Below are 16,516 nucleotides of genomic sequence, written 5' to 3' on the forward strand. Positions count from 1 at the left end.
TGTATCCCTGGTTCCAGTTCTGACTGGGGCCTGCAACACAGCGTGCCAGATCTCAGAGCTGCAGGAGACTTGTTTCTGCTCAAGCAAGCCCCTCGACACCTTGTACCACACCAGTGCACACTTACCGCCGCCTCTCCCTCGAGCTCTCCCGACAAATCCTCCTCTGCTCCCCCACTGCTGCTGCTGCTGGTACTGTTCCTTTGACATGGCTACTTTGATTTCGCACTGGAAAAGGAAAGTTGACATCAGAGCCGATTCGCAGCGACAATCCTCGCCAAGAATTCCTAAGCTTACAGAACGTTAAGCGGAAAATAAAATTTGGTCACCCTGGTGCTCTTCCTGGGAACAAAATGCGGAGCTTACACTCTTCTACTTGAGCATTGCTGAAAGGCACTGACACTGGAAAGACTTTTCAAGCTCCCCACCTTCCTGTCAGAACCAATTCTGAAAAACAACACTTGTTTCATTGTATTTCTTTCTGTTTTAACTTTAGAACAGACCTCTGAGGTATTTATTTAGGAAAAGCAAACTCAGCTCTGAGCTACAGCAGTACCACTGCATTTTGCTCAGTTCTCAAAGCTTCCACTTCATCCAATGAGGAAGAGGCCAGCTACAACTTGAGTTTGGGTTACAAGGTTTAATTTTAAACACATTTCTGAAAGGAAGGTAACTTCCAACAGGAAAGCCTAGACTCCCATTTCAGTTCAGTTTCGGAAGCACTCTTAAGATAAATTGACATTTTGCCTAAACAACAGAGTACTTCCAAATTAAACACTCCAAGATCCAGTGACTTGGAAAGCGTGGTAAAGCCTCCCAGAGCAGACGAGCGAGGCAGCACACAGGGCACGCCGCCAGACAACCTGGGAGCATCAGAGCCAACAAGCACGCTGCTGCCAGCCCTCTCCCCACAGGGTGTGCGGAACAAAATGTCACGGGAAGACCCCTCAGCTCAGAGGCTTACTGTAACCAATTACTAGCACCTCTAGAACTGCTTCATAGGTTTAGCACAGCATGAGAGAAATAAAGCTTAGAGGTATTTTCAGGCTATTCTTCAAAACCAGGCAGAAATGATCATGTAATTCACTCTACTGTCAGTGTTCAGTTTCTCTAGGAAAAAAGTCACCTACTTTACTAAGCCCGACGTTGTGGTATTTCTTTTCCATGATTTTCTTCACTGGTTCCTCCTCCTTGAAAGTAATGAAGCAAAATCCACGCCTCTTGTTAGTTTTGTTGTCCATGGGGAGCTCTATAGACTCAACCTGGTAGAGAACAGTTGTGTTACATTTTATCCTGACATTTGCACGACTTGAAAACATTTCTAATAGCTTGTATTCAACAAATAAAATTGTTTCAAATAGAATATAATAGTCTGCCTCCATCGCAGGGCTTTACGTTAGTCAATGCAAATCAGCATCCCTATATCCATCATCGCTGACATTGCAAACACCATCATCATCACCAGAAATGATGTTCCTAACTGCATGAAAGCATAAATTTTACTCGTGCTGGATAAGTACTCTCGATCTGATTTAGTTATGTCAGTTAGGACTGGGTTAAACTAGGTGTTTCAACCCTTGAGCAGACCTAAATCTTCTAGCTTTGTATGAAAAACATCCACCTTTGCAAAAGACCATAGTTCTGCTCCTTCATCATGCTACTAAAATTGTTTGGTGACCAGGACAGACGATGCTGTTATTTCAACGCCTAACTGCAAACACAAAGTTCCCCTTGCAAGTGACACAAGAGGATTTGGCCTAAGGAATTAGTTGTTGCAGCCTGTGGTACAGACTACCAGGCAGGTATTGGAAAACCCAGCTCCCCGACAGCTGAACTGTCACAACCTGATGCTGGCAACCTCTTACAATCAGCAGAGAAGCTGCTGCCAACTCCCTTCACCCTGACCAAACTCCTCCAGGGCAGCTTTTAAGCTCCAAAGTGGTATTTTGTGACAGTCAGCCTGCACCACCAAAACAGGGGACAGAGAGAGAAACAGAATATAGAGTTGCAGAGAATTTCAGAGAACTGCCTGAACCCCTGCCGCAGCAGATGAGCATCTCAGGCAGCTAACCCACGCAGCATGCTCCGAAACCAGGCCTCCCACGCCTGCCCCACTCGAGCCATTCAGGCATCCCGCAGATCAGGTCCCAAGTCTCTGACGTGCCCCAGCTCCTCCTTCCAATAACCCCGTTCACATGACCAGCCCCTGCACATCCCAGCCTCCATGTGACACCCGTATCGTTAAGATTCTGAGAAGCAAAGCACGTGGAATTACACTGGCCATTAAGCTCACTGTAGCTTCAAACGAGACTGCGTTTGGGGGCTGTCCTTAATTACTGAATTTATGAAGACAGAGCAATTTATTTTGCCACGTACCTCACCAAAACCTCCGAAGTATTCCCTTATTTTCTCTTCGGGTGTGTCTGGAGATAAGCCCCCAACAAAAATCTTTTTGACGGGTTCTTTTGTTTTCATGGCTTTAGCTCTTTTAGGATCAATGACCTTCCCATTCAGCTTGTGTTCTTTCTGGTCCATGACCTGGGGAAAATTCAAACAAGACCTTATTCACAGTTCAAGCTAAACGTTTCACTGTGGTTTTGAGCAAGGCTCAGCTAATTCATACTTGAGCTTTGGTAATGCTAGCACTTCAGTTGCAATATTTTTATTCCAATGATTATCTGTTCCACAAACCCAAACAGTTCCTTGATTTTGATCACTGTCTGCTGACACAGACGGTTCTGCTAAAGCCTTTAAGGAATAACCTGCAGCCACTTATCGCCCAAGGAAATACGGATGTAACACTTCCTAGAAAGCACTGCACAATCCCCTCCTCCCCTCCTCACGCCTCATAAAGGAAAGAAGGGTTTCATCTGCTGCTCCCGGCCACTGCGGCACAACTAAGACGGTGTGGGAAAAGAACATCTCCATAAACAGCATCTTAAATAGGCTGCATCCCAAAATCACCCATAGCAGATCACGTGCAAACAGCTGTGTGTGCAGTCACCTGAGTGCTGCACCTTTGCAGACTCCAATTTAAGGTGCCGTTTGATTACATTAACTCTACCTTATCGACGCTCTCCGATTCTTTGAAGAGCACAAAGCCGAAGCCTCTCGATCGCCCAGTGATGGGGTCTAACTTCAGAGTGCAGTCTACCACTTCGCCGAATTTAGAGAAGTAGTCCTTCAGGTCTTTCTTTGTAGTGTCCCAGCTGAGGCCGCCAATGAACATCTTCCTGCAGAGACAAGAAGGTCAGCCCGTTAAGACACTTCACCTAAGATCCCAGGCCATCAAGCTTTACGAGCTCGGCTACCTCACGTGAGGAGTAGCAGGGCTTTATCAGTGACACCCCAGGCGGCCCTGCACTTTTCGACACGCTGCTGGAACGATCCTGGCCAGAACAGATAGAGGCTTGCAGGCTTGCAGCAGCTCTGCGCAACCTTCCGCTGCAGTTGTTTATGTCGCTGCCCCAAGAAGCCACAAGGAGCGATGCGAAGCTGTACTGCTACCTCCTTGCAACCCCATCGCTACTGGCCCACAGGCTTAACCCACAGGGGTCTCTGCGAAGCCCCCCACAGCTGTTTGTGAAGCAGATGCAGGACCGATACGTGTGTAAGGCAGCATGGGTACCCAGGAGCACTGACACACTCGCCTGGAATGCACACATGCCAGCACGAGTACACCAGAAAACAAATAAAAAAGTGTAATCGAGTCCGCTCCCCCAGAAAGGTGTAAAAAAAGCTAAGCATTGGATGCTCAAAGCTAACTTTTCCTCCCCAAAATGGGATATAAACAGCTGGCATAATCCAAACCAATCACCACAACAACTTCACTGCAGACTGTTTACAGGAGCAGCGCTGCTGGGCAAACGGGTGTGAAAGGTAGCTTTAGTCATGACTTGTGATTATACAAGCACGCTGGAAGCTTGGATCCAAACCATGACCGTCTGGAAACAGCCGTGTGGCACAAAAAGCTCAGGCACCGCTGAAGGAAATGCTTGATGACTTGCATCAACTGAAAATCAAGCCAACGAGCGCAGGAACGCAATGCCCCAGCCATCAGGCACGAGGCTGATGCTCTCATTCGGGGAGGATTCGTTCTGCAATGATCTCTTCTAATGCTGATAAAGAAGATTTCGTGACAGGCTCAGAATCAAAAGGTACTATCCACTGAGATGTGTCAAAACGTTTTCTCCACAGCTCTGCCAACGTATTTCACAACGCCATGCACCGTTTTCGGCCGACCTGCATGAGCACCCAGGCACGCTTCCATCTCCTGCACGTGCCGCACGCACGCGGCCATCCCTGCTCCCACAGGTCCAGCCCTCCCAAACCCAGGCTGCTCGTCTGAACTCACCCCAAGCCTCGTTAACCGGCTGTGCTCTTATGAAACAAACAGGAAGGCTCAGCCTCTGACAATCGTCTCGAACCTCCAGACGCAGCAGGCTTCTGAAGCTTCATCTGTTTCCACGTAAAGTTTTTCCGTCTATCAACAGGAGCACCCACTCCCCTACCTTTATTCACCTCTCCCGTTAACTCCAGCTCCCTTTCTCCAAAAAGCACTGGCTGCCCCACCTCGGTGACCTCTTCCTGTTTTGGGGAGTGACATGAACAAACGAACCGTGCTGGTAAAACAGCAGCCTCCGACCTGCAGGGTCCGGTCACCCAAAGAAAGCCTGGCATCATTACCAGTCGTCCTGTTTGTTGTCGTGTGTTTTTTCTAAGCAGCAAAGCACAACACACGCCGAGGGTGCAGCATCGTGTTTCTGACACATGGGAGACACTGACACTGGAGCAGTTCCTGCAGAACGTACACGGGCTACGTGCCATAGGAAACATCCCTCTTACAGCTGTCAGCAGAGCAATTCACACAAACTACAACACCCTGCGAGACCCAAACCAGGAGTTTGAAACTCACGCCCTTCTGAAGGATTTCCCCAGCACCGTGCAAAAACTGAATATGTGACTGCAGTCACGGAGCAGCAAAACCTAACTGCTTCAGGTTTCTGCTACAGCAAAAGTTTTTCAGCTCCACTGCAAAACTGAGGCCAAAGCCAGGCTACGACACCCACAGGACCACAAATGACGATTACGAGCCGTGCCACCGTACTGCCAAAAGCTAGCAAAACACGCGTCCTTCCCAAACCACGGCTTGGCTGGTCCAAGTCACATCAGCGCATGTTTTCCCAAAACAGAAGGGCACTGGCCAGGCTTCCAAGCTTCGGACGTAGCTAAACTGAGCATACACTGAAGCGGTGGCTGGCTGTGGCCCTTCTCCAGCTGCCTGATCGGGATGTTTCCCAGCAGCTGCCAACTCTGGGATAGCTGAAGTACAAGGACTGCACCTGGGAAAACTTGAGGGTGCACTCTGTTGCTGGAAATCCCGTCTCCAATTCCTAACGTAAAGGAATCATAAAATAAAGGGATCATACCTCCACCCAGCACCTGCTGAGGGCACGCTGTCCTCCCTCTGCCTCCCAGAGCTGTCAAGAACAGTTTCCCACACAGCATTACCAACAAGTGGCAGGTCAGGCACTGCTCTCTCTCGGGCTGTTAGGCTGAACTCACCTACAGGCTGAGGCACCCCACAGCGTGCTCAGTGCCCCGCATCCCCACAGGGACAACTCCGGGGCTGCGCTGACTCAAAAACAAGCACACGTCCTCATGCAACCCTTGGATAGGCAAAGGCAGAACAAATACGAAAACGGTGACAGAATTAAAGTGAGGCACTTAGGGTAGGAAGCAGTGAGGGTAACATCCAGGCTCCCTCGAGCACCGGGAAGGCGCTCAACACACACCGCGTCCCCGCGCTGTCAGCAGCACCCGGGTTTATTACAAAAGGCAAGTCCTGACAGGACACACGCAGCTACTGCTCCTTTAGCCAGTTTTTTTCGTATTTTCTGCCTTGAAAAATCACTCTTGCCTCGCGAGCTCCCGCCTCAGATTGCGCCAGGAGCGCCACACGCGGTGCAGCCCCCAAACCCACAGCCCCCAGCCCCACAGCCCCTGCCCCTCTTTTTCCAGGCGATGGCCGAGGCTGGCTCGCAGCCTGGCGCCCCCCCGGCGCCGCTCCCGCCCCGCTCACCCCTCGTCCTCCTCGTTCTTGCTGGCGTCGATCTTGGCTCCCTCCGACTCGCCCCCGCCGCCGCCTCCAGCCCCGTCGGCGCCCCCCGCGCCGGCCCCCGCCAGCCCCTCGGGCTGCTCCGCCTGCTCGGCCGGGCCGCCCCCGCCGCCGGCCGCGTCCAGGGCGAACTGCTGCTCCGACATGGCGCCCGCCCCGCTGGCGGCCCCCGGCCCGAGCCGTCCGCCCGCCGCCCTCTCGTCTTAATGGCGCCGCCGCCGACCCAGCCTAAAATGGCGGGCGGAAGGAGCCCCGCGCGGCGCCGCGCCACGTGACGCCATGGCGGCGGCGCCCGGCCCGCCTCAGGGAGCCCTGAGGGGAACGGGGAGAGGAGGACGGCTGGAAAAACGCTCACGGCGGGTGGAGGCTGGGTTTTAGGCGATACGGTGCCCTGCGAGGGCAGGGAAGCACCGCCTTCAGCCCTCAGTCCCAAACAGGAGAAGTTTTCTGAAGGGGAACAGTTGGAGCTTCAGCTCCTGCCATCTGCTAAAGACAAAGCCTCCTCCAGTGCCACAACAGCCCAGAAGCAGCCTCCTCCTTTTAAACATGTGAGATGGGTACTACTCCCCTCCTCTAAACACTAATTAGGTCAACAACTCTCCATCCTTACTTTTTCTTAAAACAGCAGCTGCAGTGCACTTGTGTGCACACCCACCTTTATCCACCTGTCCAGCACTGCTCCTGCCCCTCCACAGAAGGAAAAAAAAAAAATCAGGTTATACATAACCACACGCACCTCACTCCACAGCCAACATCAGGACCACGTTCACTTGGGGAAGCGTTTATTAGAGAATCCTCTAACATGAAATTATACAAATAAAAGTTTGTATAAACACACGTCCACGTTGTGTCATAACATGAATGGCAAAAAGAAAGTAAAAACCATAAAAGAAAACTAGCCGGCCGCTATATACAGTTGGACACAGTTGTGTCGTACACTAAAAGTCTTTTACAAAATAGTCATTTCCTCTCACGAAGACCACCTTCCGCTCGCACACAATGCTCTGCAAGATGGCTTTGCTGCAGCATCTCCACCTAAAAAACCAAGACAAAATGCATGTCAGAACTCCGCAAGGTACTACAAGAATCGTTAAAAGGTCCATTTTCATGAACTGCTTTAAGTCTTCTATATATTCCTTTCGTCACTGTTAAAGATCATATGCATATTTCCTAAGGTAACACAAGGTTTTGTTACCCGTCAAAAATTTGTCTTCCCAAATCTAGCCACTTGGCCTATTCAGGAAGCTGTTCCAGAACTACACATATCCCAATTTTATGGTCAATCAGGCTCTGAATCAGGTTTTCCAGTGGAAACACCACCAAGAAGGGGTTTCCCAATCACACGTTTATCCGCCTCAGCAGCAGCTGCGCAAAGGCAAATCAGATCTCATTTTACTTCCAACAGTCCACGTGCATATGATCTTTAATGTCTTTCCAGATTTAAAAGTTCGTTTTGGTTTGCAGATTTCACTATTAGCTATAAAAAGAAAAAAGCAAGCATTAAATCTTAAACAATGCACACTTAAAATGAGGTTCCACAATTGAAATACAACACTAAACAGAAGACCAAATGATTAAGCTGTAAAGGCATTTATGTACTTTAACTCCTGTAAAAAACCATTTAAGTTAAGACACTTAAATCTCCAAAAAGATTAAAAAAAGAAGCCAAAGTCTGAAGTTTTCCACTTTAATCTTTACGCTGGTACATGAAGTTGGAAGAGACCATACCACAGGACAGCGTTTTCTGGTGTATGCCTTGCGCTCTGCCTGCAACGTGCGACCCCAGAGATAGACGTGGTCAGGGTGACACACGGCCTGCAATGAAGTTCCCGCTGGCGGGTACAAACAAGGTATAATGTCAGAGTTAGAAGACAACATTCTTGTTTTCCTTAAGTTGTACCCATTTCAGTACTTTACCTGTTAATACTTCTAATAAGTTTAATTATTCCTCTAGACCACCTGGTACACAACACAAAACAGAAAAACTCTTATGTTTTTCTGAAGTACTAAAGAAGATAAAGTCACATTTTTACAAAGTTAAAGATCTATAGACACGGTAGGCAAAGCTGGTTTTAAAAAAAAGTATTTTAAGTTAACAAAAAAGTTTAATTAAAGAAAAAGTCACGCTACGCAAGATTTTACTCTTCATTTGTCTATTGATCTTTAAATTAGATTAGGCATACTTAGAGTGGACCTCGCACTCATGTACACACCTGTTTCCTCAAGGACTAGGTACTGCTTTAGTATGGCTGGTAGTTGTTTTGGTGATTGCCGCCACCACGGGATGCTTTTCCATACGTGCTTTGCTGACCTGAACATGAAAACAAAGGGGGAAATGCCATGAAAATTAATATCCTCCTCATCCATCTCTCGTCCTCCCGTACAGGCCACCACCCCAGAGAGGTCTACTCTTTCTCAAGCCATGCTGCCTTTGGAGTAAGATCCATTTCAAGATCCATGCAATTGTTATCTTGAAGGAGATTTAAATTATTTACCACTGTAATCTGTGTATCCCGGCCCATATCCATAATTGGGATAGTTGTACCCGGAGTAGTCATATCCTCCATAGCCACTGTAGCTTTGATCACTGTAAGCACTATTGTAGTTTCCATATCCTTGATCATAATAGTTATTAAATCCTTGATTCCAGTTTTGTCCCTGACCTGAAAACAAGCATACAATTTGTTAAGTTGGCTAACTTCTCACTCCTCTTGTAGGGCACTTTTACTTGCAATTTTTCAGTGCCAAAACTCTTACTTCCAAGAACCCTCTTGCCTACCAACACAGGAAAAATCATTTCCTAAAAAAAAAAAAAAAAATTGATTGCTTTCAGATGGCTACCAGAGATGTGTTTTAAGACACCATCAGCCATGAAAACGTTAGGAGAAAGAGCACACAAGCCCTGCTCATAAACAATCCAGCAGAAAACAAAGAAAACAAAACAAAGCCAAGGCATGTACAACAGCAGCGCATACCATAATCCTTCTCTTTTTACAACAATTAAATGAACCAAGTTTTAACACACGAAAGACTTTAATGCATTACTTGGGGCTGCTTGACTTTTGAAACCTGCCATGCAACAACCCACAACAACTGCTGGCTTGTCTCCTCTTTCCAAGGGATAGCAAATGACTGCCCCTTTAACCAGCATGATTTCTCACCCAGGAGAAGACCAACAGTGCATCTCTTCACACAAAAAGACAACTGCACATTGCATTGAGCTAGACCATGGAAAGTAGGTCTAAAAAATATCCTGCATCTCACTTGCTCTTTGACTGCTTCAATGCAAGCCAAGATTTGCTAGCTTCCAAAAACTATTACAACCACCAAAATTGAATCTACCAGATTTACTAAGAGATTTCTTCTTAAACACAAGTTCCACATACAACCCCAAAACTGTACATAGCTGCGAACACCTTGATCTTCAATACACGTACAAGAATTCCAGTATCCAAACTACTCACCCCGTCCACGCCCCCTTCCACCACCTCGTCCACCAGAAGCATTGCTTTTTCCTCCTTTCTGTTGCTGCTGCTGTTGCCTGTACACCTCTTTGGGCTGTGCTACTTTGATCTCACACTGTTAAGACAGAAATCCTTATGCTCAGAAAGGATATCAAGACTCTTCTGTCAGCTGCTTTCAGGGAAGCCAACAGAGTGCCTGTGTCACAAGCTTGCAAAGACAGCATCCCTACCTTGCCTGAACCAATTTGATGGTATCTGCTTTCTAGTAGCTTCTTGACTGGCTCTTCATCCGTGTATGTAATAAAGCAGAAACCCCTCCTTTCGTTCGTCTTGGTGTCCATGGGAAGCTCAATGTTCTCAATCTGAAATTACAAGTACGTGTCAATTACGGGCCACCTGCAACCAACTTTTTGTGCTACCAGAACTATTTATCAGTCCAACACCCATGCTTAAAAAGAGCTTTCAGAGGTTATCTCACTAGTTTTAGCAGTGATAACTAGTTGCACTCATAATGGTGAGATTATCTGACCATGGTCAGGACCACCTGCTACAGACATTCAGCTGCAGCATCAGAAGGTTGCATCAGGGGAACTACCACAGCTACAGCTGTAACAGCTACTGACAGCTGCAGCTAGCCTATCACACCAGTGGGAGCTGTTGATGGATGCAAACTTTACACAACTGCAGAGGGATGCTTTCTTATTTTAAGGAGAGACCCTGTTCACTCTTAAGACAGGGACAGCGCTCACTTGAAAGCTTTTCGTCAGCACACTGCTCCCCCGTACCTCGCCAAAAGCACCGAAGTATTCCTTGATCTGTTCTTCCGACGTATCCGGGCTCAGCCCGCCAACAAACACCTTTTTGGGCGGCTCCTTCCCCTTGAGGGCTTTTGCTCTCTTAGGGTCTATCAGCTTCCCGTCCAGCTTGTGCTCCTTCAGCTCCAGCACCTAAGGGAAGAAGATCTCAGTGGGGTGGCAGCCGCTGCGCCCCATCCCGCTGGGTACGGGGCAGATGAGCAGCCTGGGCGCCGTGCCTGCCCCACACACCTTCTCCACACTGGCTGCGTCCTTGAAGAGCACAAAGCCGAAGCCGCGGGAGCGCCCGGTCACTGGGTCGGTCTTGATGGTGCAGTCCACGACCTCTCCGAAGCGCGACAGGTACTCGGTCAGGTCCTTCTTGCTGGTGTCCCAGCTCAGCCCGCCAATGAACATCTTCCTGCGAGAACCGAGGGGGCGGGCTTAATGCGGGCACCCCGCGCTCCCATTGGTTATCCCAGACGTCGCTCCGCCTGATTGACACCCGCCGCTCCGCCCCCTCCGATATAGCCCCGCCCCTCCCCGCCAGGCCCCGCCCCCGTCCCCACAACGCCCCCCCCCCCGCGTGAGGCGGGAGGGCCGTGAGGGGAGGAGGGGGGGGGGCGCTGCTACCGGCGGCCGCCGTCCCCCCGCCCGTACCCGTCGTCCTGCTGGTTCTTGCTGGCGTTGATCTTGGAGCCCTCGGCGAACTCCTCGGGGCCGCCGCTCATCTCGGGGGCGTCCTCCATGGCGGGGGGGCTGCAGCGAGGGGGGAGAGGCTCGGCGGAGACCCGCTCGGCGCGCAAAATGGCGGCGGAAGAGAGTCGGGCGCCGCCCGCCCCGCCCTTATATACCCGCGGCGCCAGCCAATCAGCGCCGCCCGCCGCCCGCCGCCCAACAGCGCCCCCCGGCGGCGGCCGCCCGCATCGCACCCCCCGCGCCCCGCTCCCCGCGCCCCGCTCCCCGCCGCCGCCATGGGCGTGCTGGCGGTGCCGGCCGGGGTGCGCGCCATCCTGCTGGACGTGGAGGGCACCACCACCCCCATCGCCTTCGTCAAGGTGCACCACGGGGCTGCGGGCTCCCAGGGGAATGGGAAGGGTGGAGAGGATTGGGGGGGTGCAGGGGGATGGGGGGGGGTTGGGGGGTTTGGGGGGGGTTGGGGTTTTTGGGGGGTTTTGGGGGATTTGTGTGATTTAGGGGGTTTTAGGGGGGTTTTAGTGATTTAGGGGGTTTTGGGGGGGTTTAGTGATTTAGGGGGGTTTGGGGGGTTTTGGGGGTTTTGGGGGGTTAAGTGGTTTTGGGGGTTTTAGCGATTTGGGTGCGTTTGGGGGTTTTGGGCGGTTTTGGGGGTTTTAGCGGTTTGGGGGGTTTTGGGGATTTTAAGTGATTTTGGTGGGTTTGGGGGTTTGGGGGGTTTTAGGGGTTTGGCTGGGTTTTAGCAATGTTGGGGGGTTTGGGGGTTTTAGTGGTTGGGGTGGATTTGGGGGGTTTTAGCAATGTGGGAACGGTTTGGGGGTTTTGGGGGCTTTAAGTGATTTTGGTGGGTTTTAGCGATGTGAGTGGGTTTGGGGGGTTTTAAGTGATTTTGCTGGTTTTTAGTGATTTGGGTGGGTTTGGGGGTTTTGGGGGTTTTAGTGGTTTGGGTGGGTTTTAGCAATGTGTGTGGGTTTGGGGGGTTTAAGTGGTTTTGGGGTGTTTTAGCGGTTTGGGGGGGTTTGTGGGTTTTGGGGGGTTAAGTGGTTTTGGGGGGTTTCAGCGATATGGGGAGGTTTGGGGGATTTGGGGGGTTAAGTGATTTTGGTGGGTTTTAGCGGTTTGCAGAGGTTTGGGGGGGTTGTGGATTTTGGGGGTTTTAAGAGGATTTGGTAGGTTTTAGCAATATGGGTGGGTTTCGAGGGGCGTTAAGTGATTTCGGTGGGTTTTAGTGGTTTGGGCGGGTTTTAGCAATGTGGGTGGGTTTGGGGGGTTTTGGGTGGTTTTGGTGGGTTTGTGTGATTTTGGTGGGTTTTAGCAATGTGGATGGGTTTTTGGGGCTTGGGGGTTTTAAGTGGTTTTGGTGGGTTTGGGAGGTTTTAGGGGTTTTAAGTGATTAGGGTGGGTTTGGGGGGCTTTGGGGGCTTTGGGGGTTTTAAGTGATTTGGGTGGGTTTTAAGTGATTTTGGTGGTTTTTAGTGGTTTGGGTGGGTTTGGGGGGGTTTAAGTGATTTTGGGGAGTTTTAGCGATATGGGGAGGTTTGGGGGGTTTTGGGGGGTTTAAGTGATTTCGGTGGGTTTTAGCAATGTGGGGGGGGGTTGGGTGCTTTTGGTGGGTTTTAGCGATGTGGGTGGGTTTGGGGGATTTGAAGTGATTTGGGTGGGTTTTAGGGATGTGGGTGGGTTTGGGGTTTTTAGTGGTTTGGGTGGGTTTTAGCAATTTGAGGGGGGTTTGGTTGATGGGGGGGTTGGTGATACGGGAGCTTTTTGGCCATTTGGAGCGGCTCAGCGGTTGTGGGCTTTAGCAGTTTGGGCAGATTTTGGTGCTCGGGGTGGTTTGGGGGGGGGTTTAAGTGTAGGTCTTATTGGTTTGGGTGGGTTTGGGAGGTTTTGAGAGATTTTGGAGGGTTTCAGCAGCGTGGGTGCGTTTGGGGGGATCTTAGCTTTGTGTCTGCCCGGGTGTATTTGCGGGCTGAGGGCGCGGTGTGCCGGCAGGAGACCTTGTTCCCCTACGTGAGGGACAACGTGGGGGCCTACCTGCGTGCCCACTGGGAGGAGGAGGAGTGCCAGCGGGACGTGGGGCTGCTGAGGAAGCAGGTGGGGCCGCCACACGCCGCGCCGTGCCCCCGCCACACGTGGCACGAGGCCACGGGTCCCCCCCCACCCCAAAAACCCGTCCGCCCCCCACCCTTCTGCTTCGCCTCCCCGCAGGCCCAGGAGGACGCCGGGCTGGAGGGGGCCGTGCCGATCCCGGTGGAGAGCGGGAACGGGGACGAGGAGCTGGAGAGGGTGATCCAGGCTGTGGTGGACAACGTGCTGTGGCAGATGGCCCTGGACAGGAAGAGCACGGCGCTCAAGCAGCTGCAGGGGCACATCTGGCGGGCGGCCTACACCACGGGGCAGGTGAAAGGAGAGTGAGTAGCCCCGAGGAACAGCTCTGCAGGTGCTGGGTGCCTGTGGGCGGTGAAACGCAGCCCTGCTGGGCTTAATCTGAGCCCTGAGTTGCGATTGTGTCTTGGAGCAAGCCCACAACGAGGCGGGATGGCAGCGACCTTGGCTGCCTGGGGGTGAGGTCCCTCCAGCTGTTCCCTTCCTGCGTTGCCACTTCCCTGGGCATTTTCTGCCTTTCCACATCTTACTGACTTCGGGCTCTTCTTTACGGCTCAGCCACAACACCAGGGTGCAGAAGTAGGGACCACTGGAGTTAAGGCCAATCTCCTTGTTTATGCCCAGAGATACTACACATTAAAACTACACATTTCAAGTTCTTCAGGAAGCAAAATAAACCCTTATGTTCATGAAGTGTTTTCTCAAGGCGAGAATGAGGAAGAGTAGCTCAACCAAAAATGTAAACGTCCACCAGAGAAAGCAGCACAAAACAGAACAGTGAGTCAAGAGGCACAGCCATCCTGAGGTTTCTTTTATAAACAGGGAGAATTATCTCAAAGTGGCCCAAAATCTGTGGGTTTAGCTTTGCTGCCTGGCAGCATCCAAGGAGTGAGGTTTGCAGGTGCTGTACAGCAGCCTCGCAATATTTTCATCTGGTACCAGACAGCCCTAATAAGTAGCCATAAAAAAAGTGAACAAGTTGGGGTTTTTTATTTTATTTCTTGAATAGACAACACAGCAAGGCAGTGACCATATGGCTGAGAAATTGGAGAGGAAGGGGCCAGCTGGTTGCCACAAGGCTGCACAGCTCTCCATCCCGCACCTCCTTGTGCATCTGTTGGGAGTCCCAACTCCTCAGGCCCTTTAAAACAAAGTCCCTTTTGGGAACAGTGCTCAAGGTGTGTCCCCAGGTGTCTCTGGCTTTGTCCTCACCTCCCGCCCTGTTCTGCTTCAGAGTCTTTGAGGACGTGGTGCCAGCCATCAGGAAGTGGAGGGAAGCCGGCATGAAGGTCTACATCTACTCCTCGGGCAGCGTCGAAGCCCAGAAGCTTCTGTTTGGATACTCTACAGAAGGTGATATCCTAGAGGTAGATAACCTTATTGTCTTCCCTGCAGCTTCTCTGCCTGCAGAGCAGCCCCCTCCCAGGACTGCTCTTGCTGTAACGCTTTGTCAGCCAAGTTTCGGATGGAAAAAATCTGAAACCTGTGCCATACAAATCCCCTCTGCCTGGGGCAGTCCCTGCTGGGACAAGTCCTGCAGGAAAAAAAAACAACAAAAAACAGGCTGAGCAGTGAGGCTGAATCTGCCGTCACTGCAGCAGGAAGGAGAGGAATCACCGCTCAGCAGCGAGCTGTAGCTCTGCTCTTTGCAGCGTCCAGCAACTGCCTCGGTTTTCCTCTCGTCTTCCAGCTCTTCGATGGCCACTTTGATACCAAAATAGGCCCCAAGGTAGAAAGCGAGAGCTACCGGAGGATCGCCGCGAGTATCGGATGCGCCACTAACAACATCCTCTTCCTGACCGACGTCCCTCGAGGTAGGTGGCCTGCCAGCCCCTCTGGCTCTCACGGGAGGGGGGCACCGGCTGGGCACACGCTGCCACCCTGTCACGAGCGACCCATAAACCCTGCAGACCACCTCACGTCTGGGGCATCCACCTGGCCGCTGCCAGGCTCCTTCCTTCAGCTCAAACAGCAGCAGGATAGCACTGAGAGAAAATAGGTCAGGTAGGAAACCTGCCCTTGCCCCAGGAAGCAAGGAGAGAATCTTACAGCAGAGCCTTTGCTGAAGCTGTTGGCGTGCCCCATTTACCAACGGGGTCAGTAGTTCTCTTGGCCCTGCTTGGCTTCCCCTGGGAACAGACAATGTCTGCTGCCACGTGGCGTGCCCAGTGCTGGGTGCTGTCTGCCGCTCACGTTGCGCACAGCAGCAGGAAAATGTAGATCCCAGCTCCATCCCCTCGCCTTACGCCACAGCTGCAGTCGCCCACAGGAGGTCAGCCAGGAGCCGCTCAGTCTCCAGAGCCCTGCAGCGCCACGTGCAAACGCGGCTCTGTCAGGCTCAGCCTCTGAGAATACATTTTAGGGGCTCTCCATGCCTTAAGGGCCCTCGTGTGGAGAAGGCCCTGAGCACATCTCCACGCTCCCACTCTCTGTTTCAGAAGCCAACGCGGCCGAGGAGGCGGACACGCACGTGGCTGTGGTGATCAGGCCTGGCAACGCAGGACTGACGGACGATGAGAAATCCTATTACAGCCTCATCTCGTCCTTCACTGAACTTTTCCTGCCTTCCTCCACTTAGGGAGAGCAGCACGCGCAGAAAAGAAAAGGCTGTGCTCCAGCTGAATTGTCCTCGTGTAACTTTAGGTGATAACTGTCCTTAATCAGAATTTACTATCAAACCCACGTCATGTATCGGACCCACGGCTAGTGCAGGTATGGATGGGAAGTACGGTGTGGGGTTCCTTGTGCAGGACGTTTTGGCTGCCACGCAGGAAGCCAGCCCTTGGCGCAGGCAAGCTCTTTAGACCAGGAGCGACTTAAATCTTGGCTGCAGCCACCCACAGCAGGTCCTAGGTACAGAACAGCATGCCTGGCGTCGGGGTGCTGCTCAAACAGCCAGCCCGGGGACCAAAGCAGAGCAAATAGTAAAAATCACATTCCTTAAAAACTAAATCCTGGAGCCACCCCACGCTGCTGCTGTGTGGTGCTGGGCTGCAGGATCTCACCAGCTGAGCCCAGACAGACGCTTGGCTGCGGTTCTGAAGCCTCTCCCTTGGTGCTAACTGGGGGGCTCCTCCTCAGAGGTGGCACCACGCGGCATAGCATGGCTCAGCTGTGAGCGGCCCTTGGCAAACAGCTGCTGTCGAGGGCCATATCCTGCTGTATTTAAGGAGAATCAACCCCCAGATCTTTTCACCCACCCTACCTAAAATCATGCCAATTTATAGCAGTGGTCATGGAGCTTTTCCTCACGTAGCCAATAAAAACACATCTTTGCTTTCTGTGTTTACTGTTCCAGTGTTTAGCCTTGCTATCTATCATCAGTGAGCCCAGCACCTACA

At 51.5% G+C, this 16,516-nt stretch overlaps 3 protein-coding genes across 8 annotated transcripts in view; 1 reads left to right on the forward strand and 2 right to left on the reverse strand.

The window, feature by feature from the left end:
• The window catches only part of HNRNPD (heterogeneous nuclear ribonucleoprotein D), an 8,675-nt gene extending 2,399 nt beyond the window's left edge, over window positions 1–6,276 (reverse strand). For 3 of the 4 annotated variants that reach the window (XR_014317434.1, XR_014317435.1, XM_082759555.1), the window contains exons 1-6: window positions 6,080–6,276; window positions 3,062–3,230; window positions 2,374–2,535; window positions 1,128–1,259; window positions 126–225; window positions 1–30 (exon numbers count right to left, since the gene is read on the reverse strand). The exon at window positions 1–30 is cut by the window's left edge and continues 117 nt beyond it. Coding sequence is in view for 2 of the 4 variants with exons in the window: in XM_082759555.1 (XP_082615681.1) it covers window positions 1–30; window positions 126–225; window positions 1,128–1,259; window positions 2,374–2,535; window positions 3,062–3,230; window positions 6,080–6,261 (775 nt within the window). In the remaining 2 variants the exon portion in view is untranslated. Of the gene's footprint in view, window positions 31–125; window positions 226–1,127; window positions 1,260–2,373; window positions 2,536–3,061; window positions 3,231–4,351; window positions 4,500–6,079 lie in introns of those variants that run through there. The other variant, XM_082759556.1, reaches the window with a different exon arrangement.
• Window positions 6,277–6,880: 604 nt separating this feature from the next.
• HNRNPDL (heterogeneous nuclear ribonucleoprotein D like) lies at window positions 6,881–11,197 on the reverse strand. Of its 2 annotated transcripts, XR_014317436.1 has the most exons (9): window positions 11,034–11,197; window positions 10,626–10,794; window positions 10,365–10,526; window positions 9,810–9,941; window positions 9,580–9,694; window positions 8,611–8,778; window positions 8,329–8,426; window positions 7,844–7,947; window positions 6,881–7,150 (listed from the first exon to the last, which is right to left on the reverse strand). XR_014317436.1 is itself a non-coding variant. In XM_082759557.1 (8 exons), exons 1-7 carry the CDS (start codon window positions 11,120–11,122, stop codon window positions 8,356–8,358), a joined length of 906 nt encoding a protein of 301 aa, XP_082615683.1. In that variant the 5' UTR covers window positions 11,123–11,197; the 3' UTR covers window positions 6,881–7,150; window positions 8,329–8,355. The 2 variants fall into 2 exon arrangements, 1 of the variants encoding a protein (XP_082615683.1); XM_082759557.1 differs by lacking the exon at window positions 7,844–7,947.
• ENOPH1 (enolase-phosphatase 1) lies at window positions 11,196–16,452 on the forward strand. 2 transcript variants are annotated; one of them, XM_082759564.1, is made up of 6 exons: window positions 11,196–11,431; window positions 13,062–13,163; window positions 13,278–13,480; window positions 14,410–14,542; window positions 14,866–14,989; window positions 15,614–16,452. In XM_082759564.1, exons 1-6 carry the CDS (start codon window positions 11,348–11,350, stop codon window positions 15,751–15,753), a joined length of 786 nt encoding a protein of 261 aa, XP_082615690.1. In that variant the 5' UTR covers window positions 11,196–11,347; the 3' UTR covers window positions 15,754–16,452. The 2 variants fall into 2 exon arrangements, with proteins under 2 accessions (XP_082615690.1, XP_082615689.1); XM_082759563.1 differs by having other exon boundaries at window positions 14,410–14,528; window positions 14,828–14,989.
• The last annotated feature ends 64 nt before the right edge of the window (window positions 16,453–16,516 follow it).

The sequence above is a fragment of the Aythya marila genome, assembly GCF_965140915.1.
Source record: "Aythya marila genome assembly, chromosome: 4".
NCBI lineage: Eukaryota > Metazoa > Chordata > Aves > Anseriformes > Anatidae > Aythya > Aythya marila.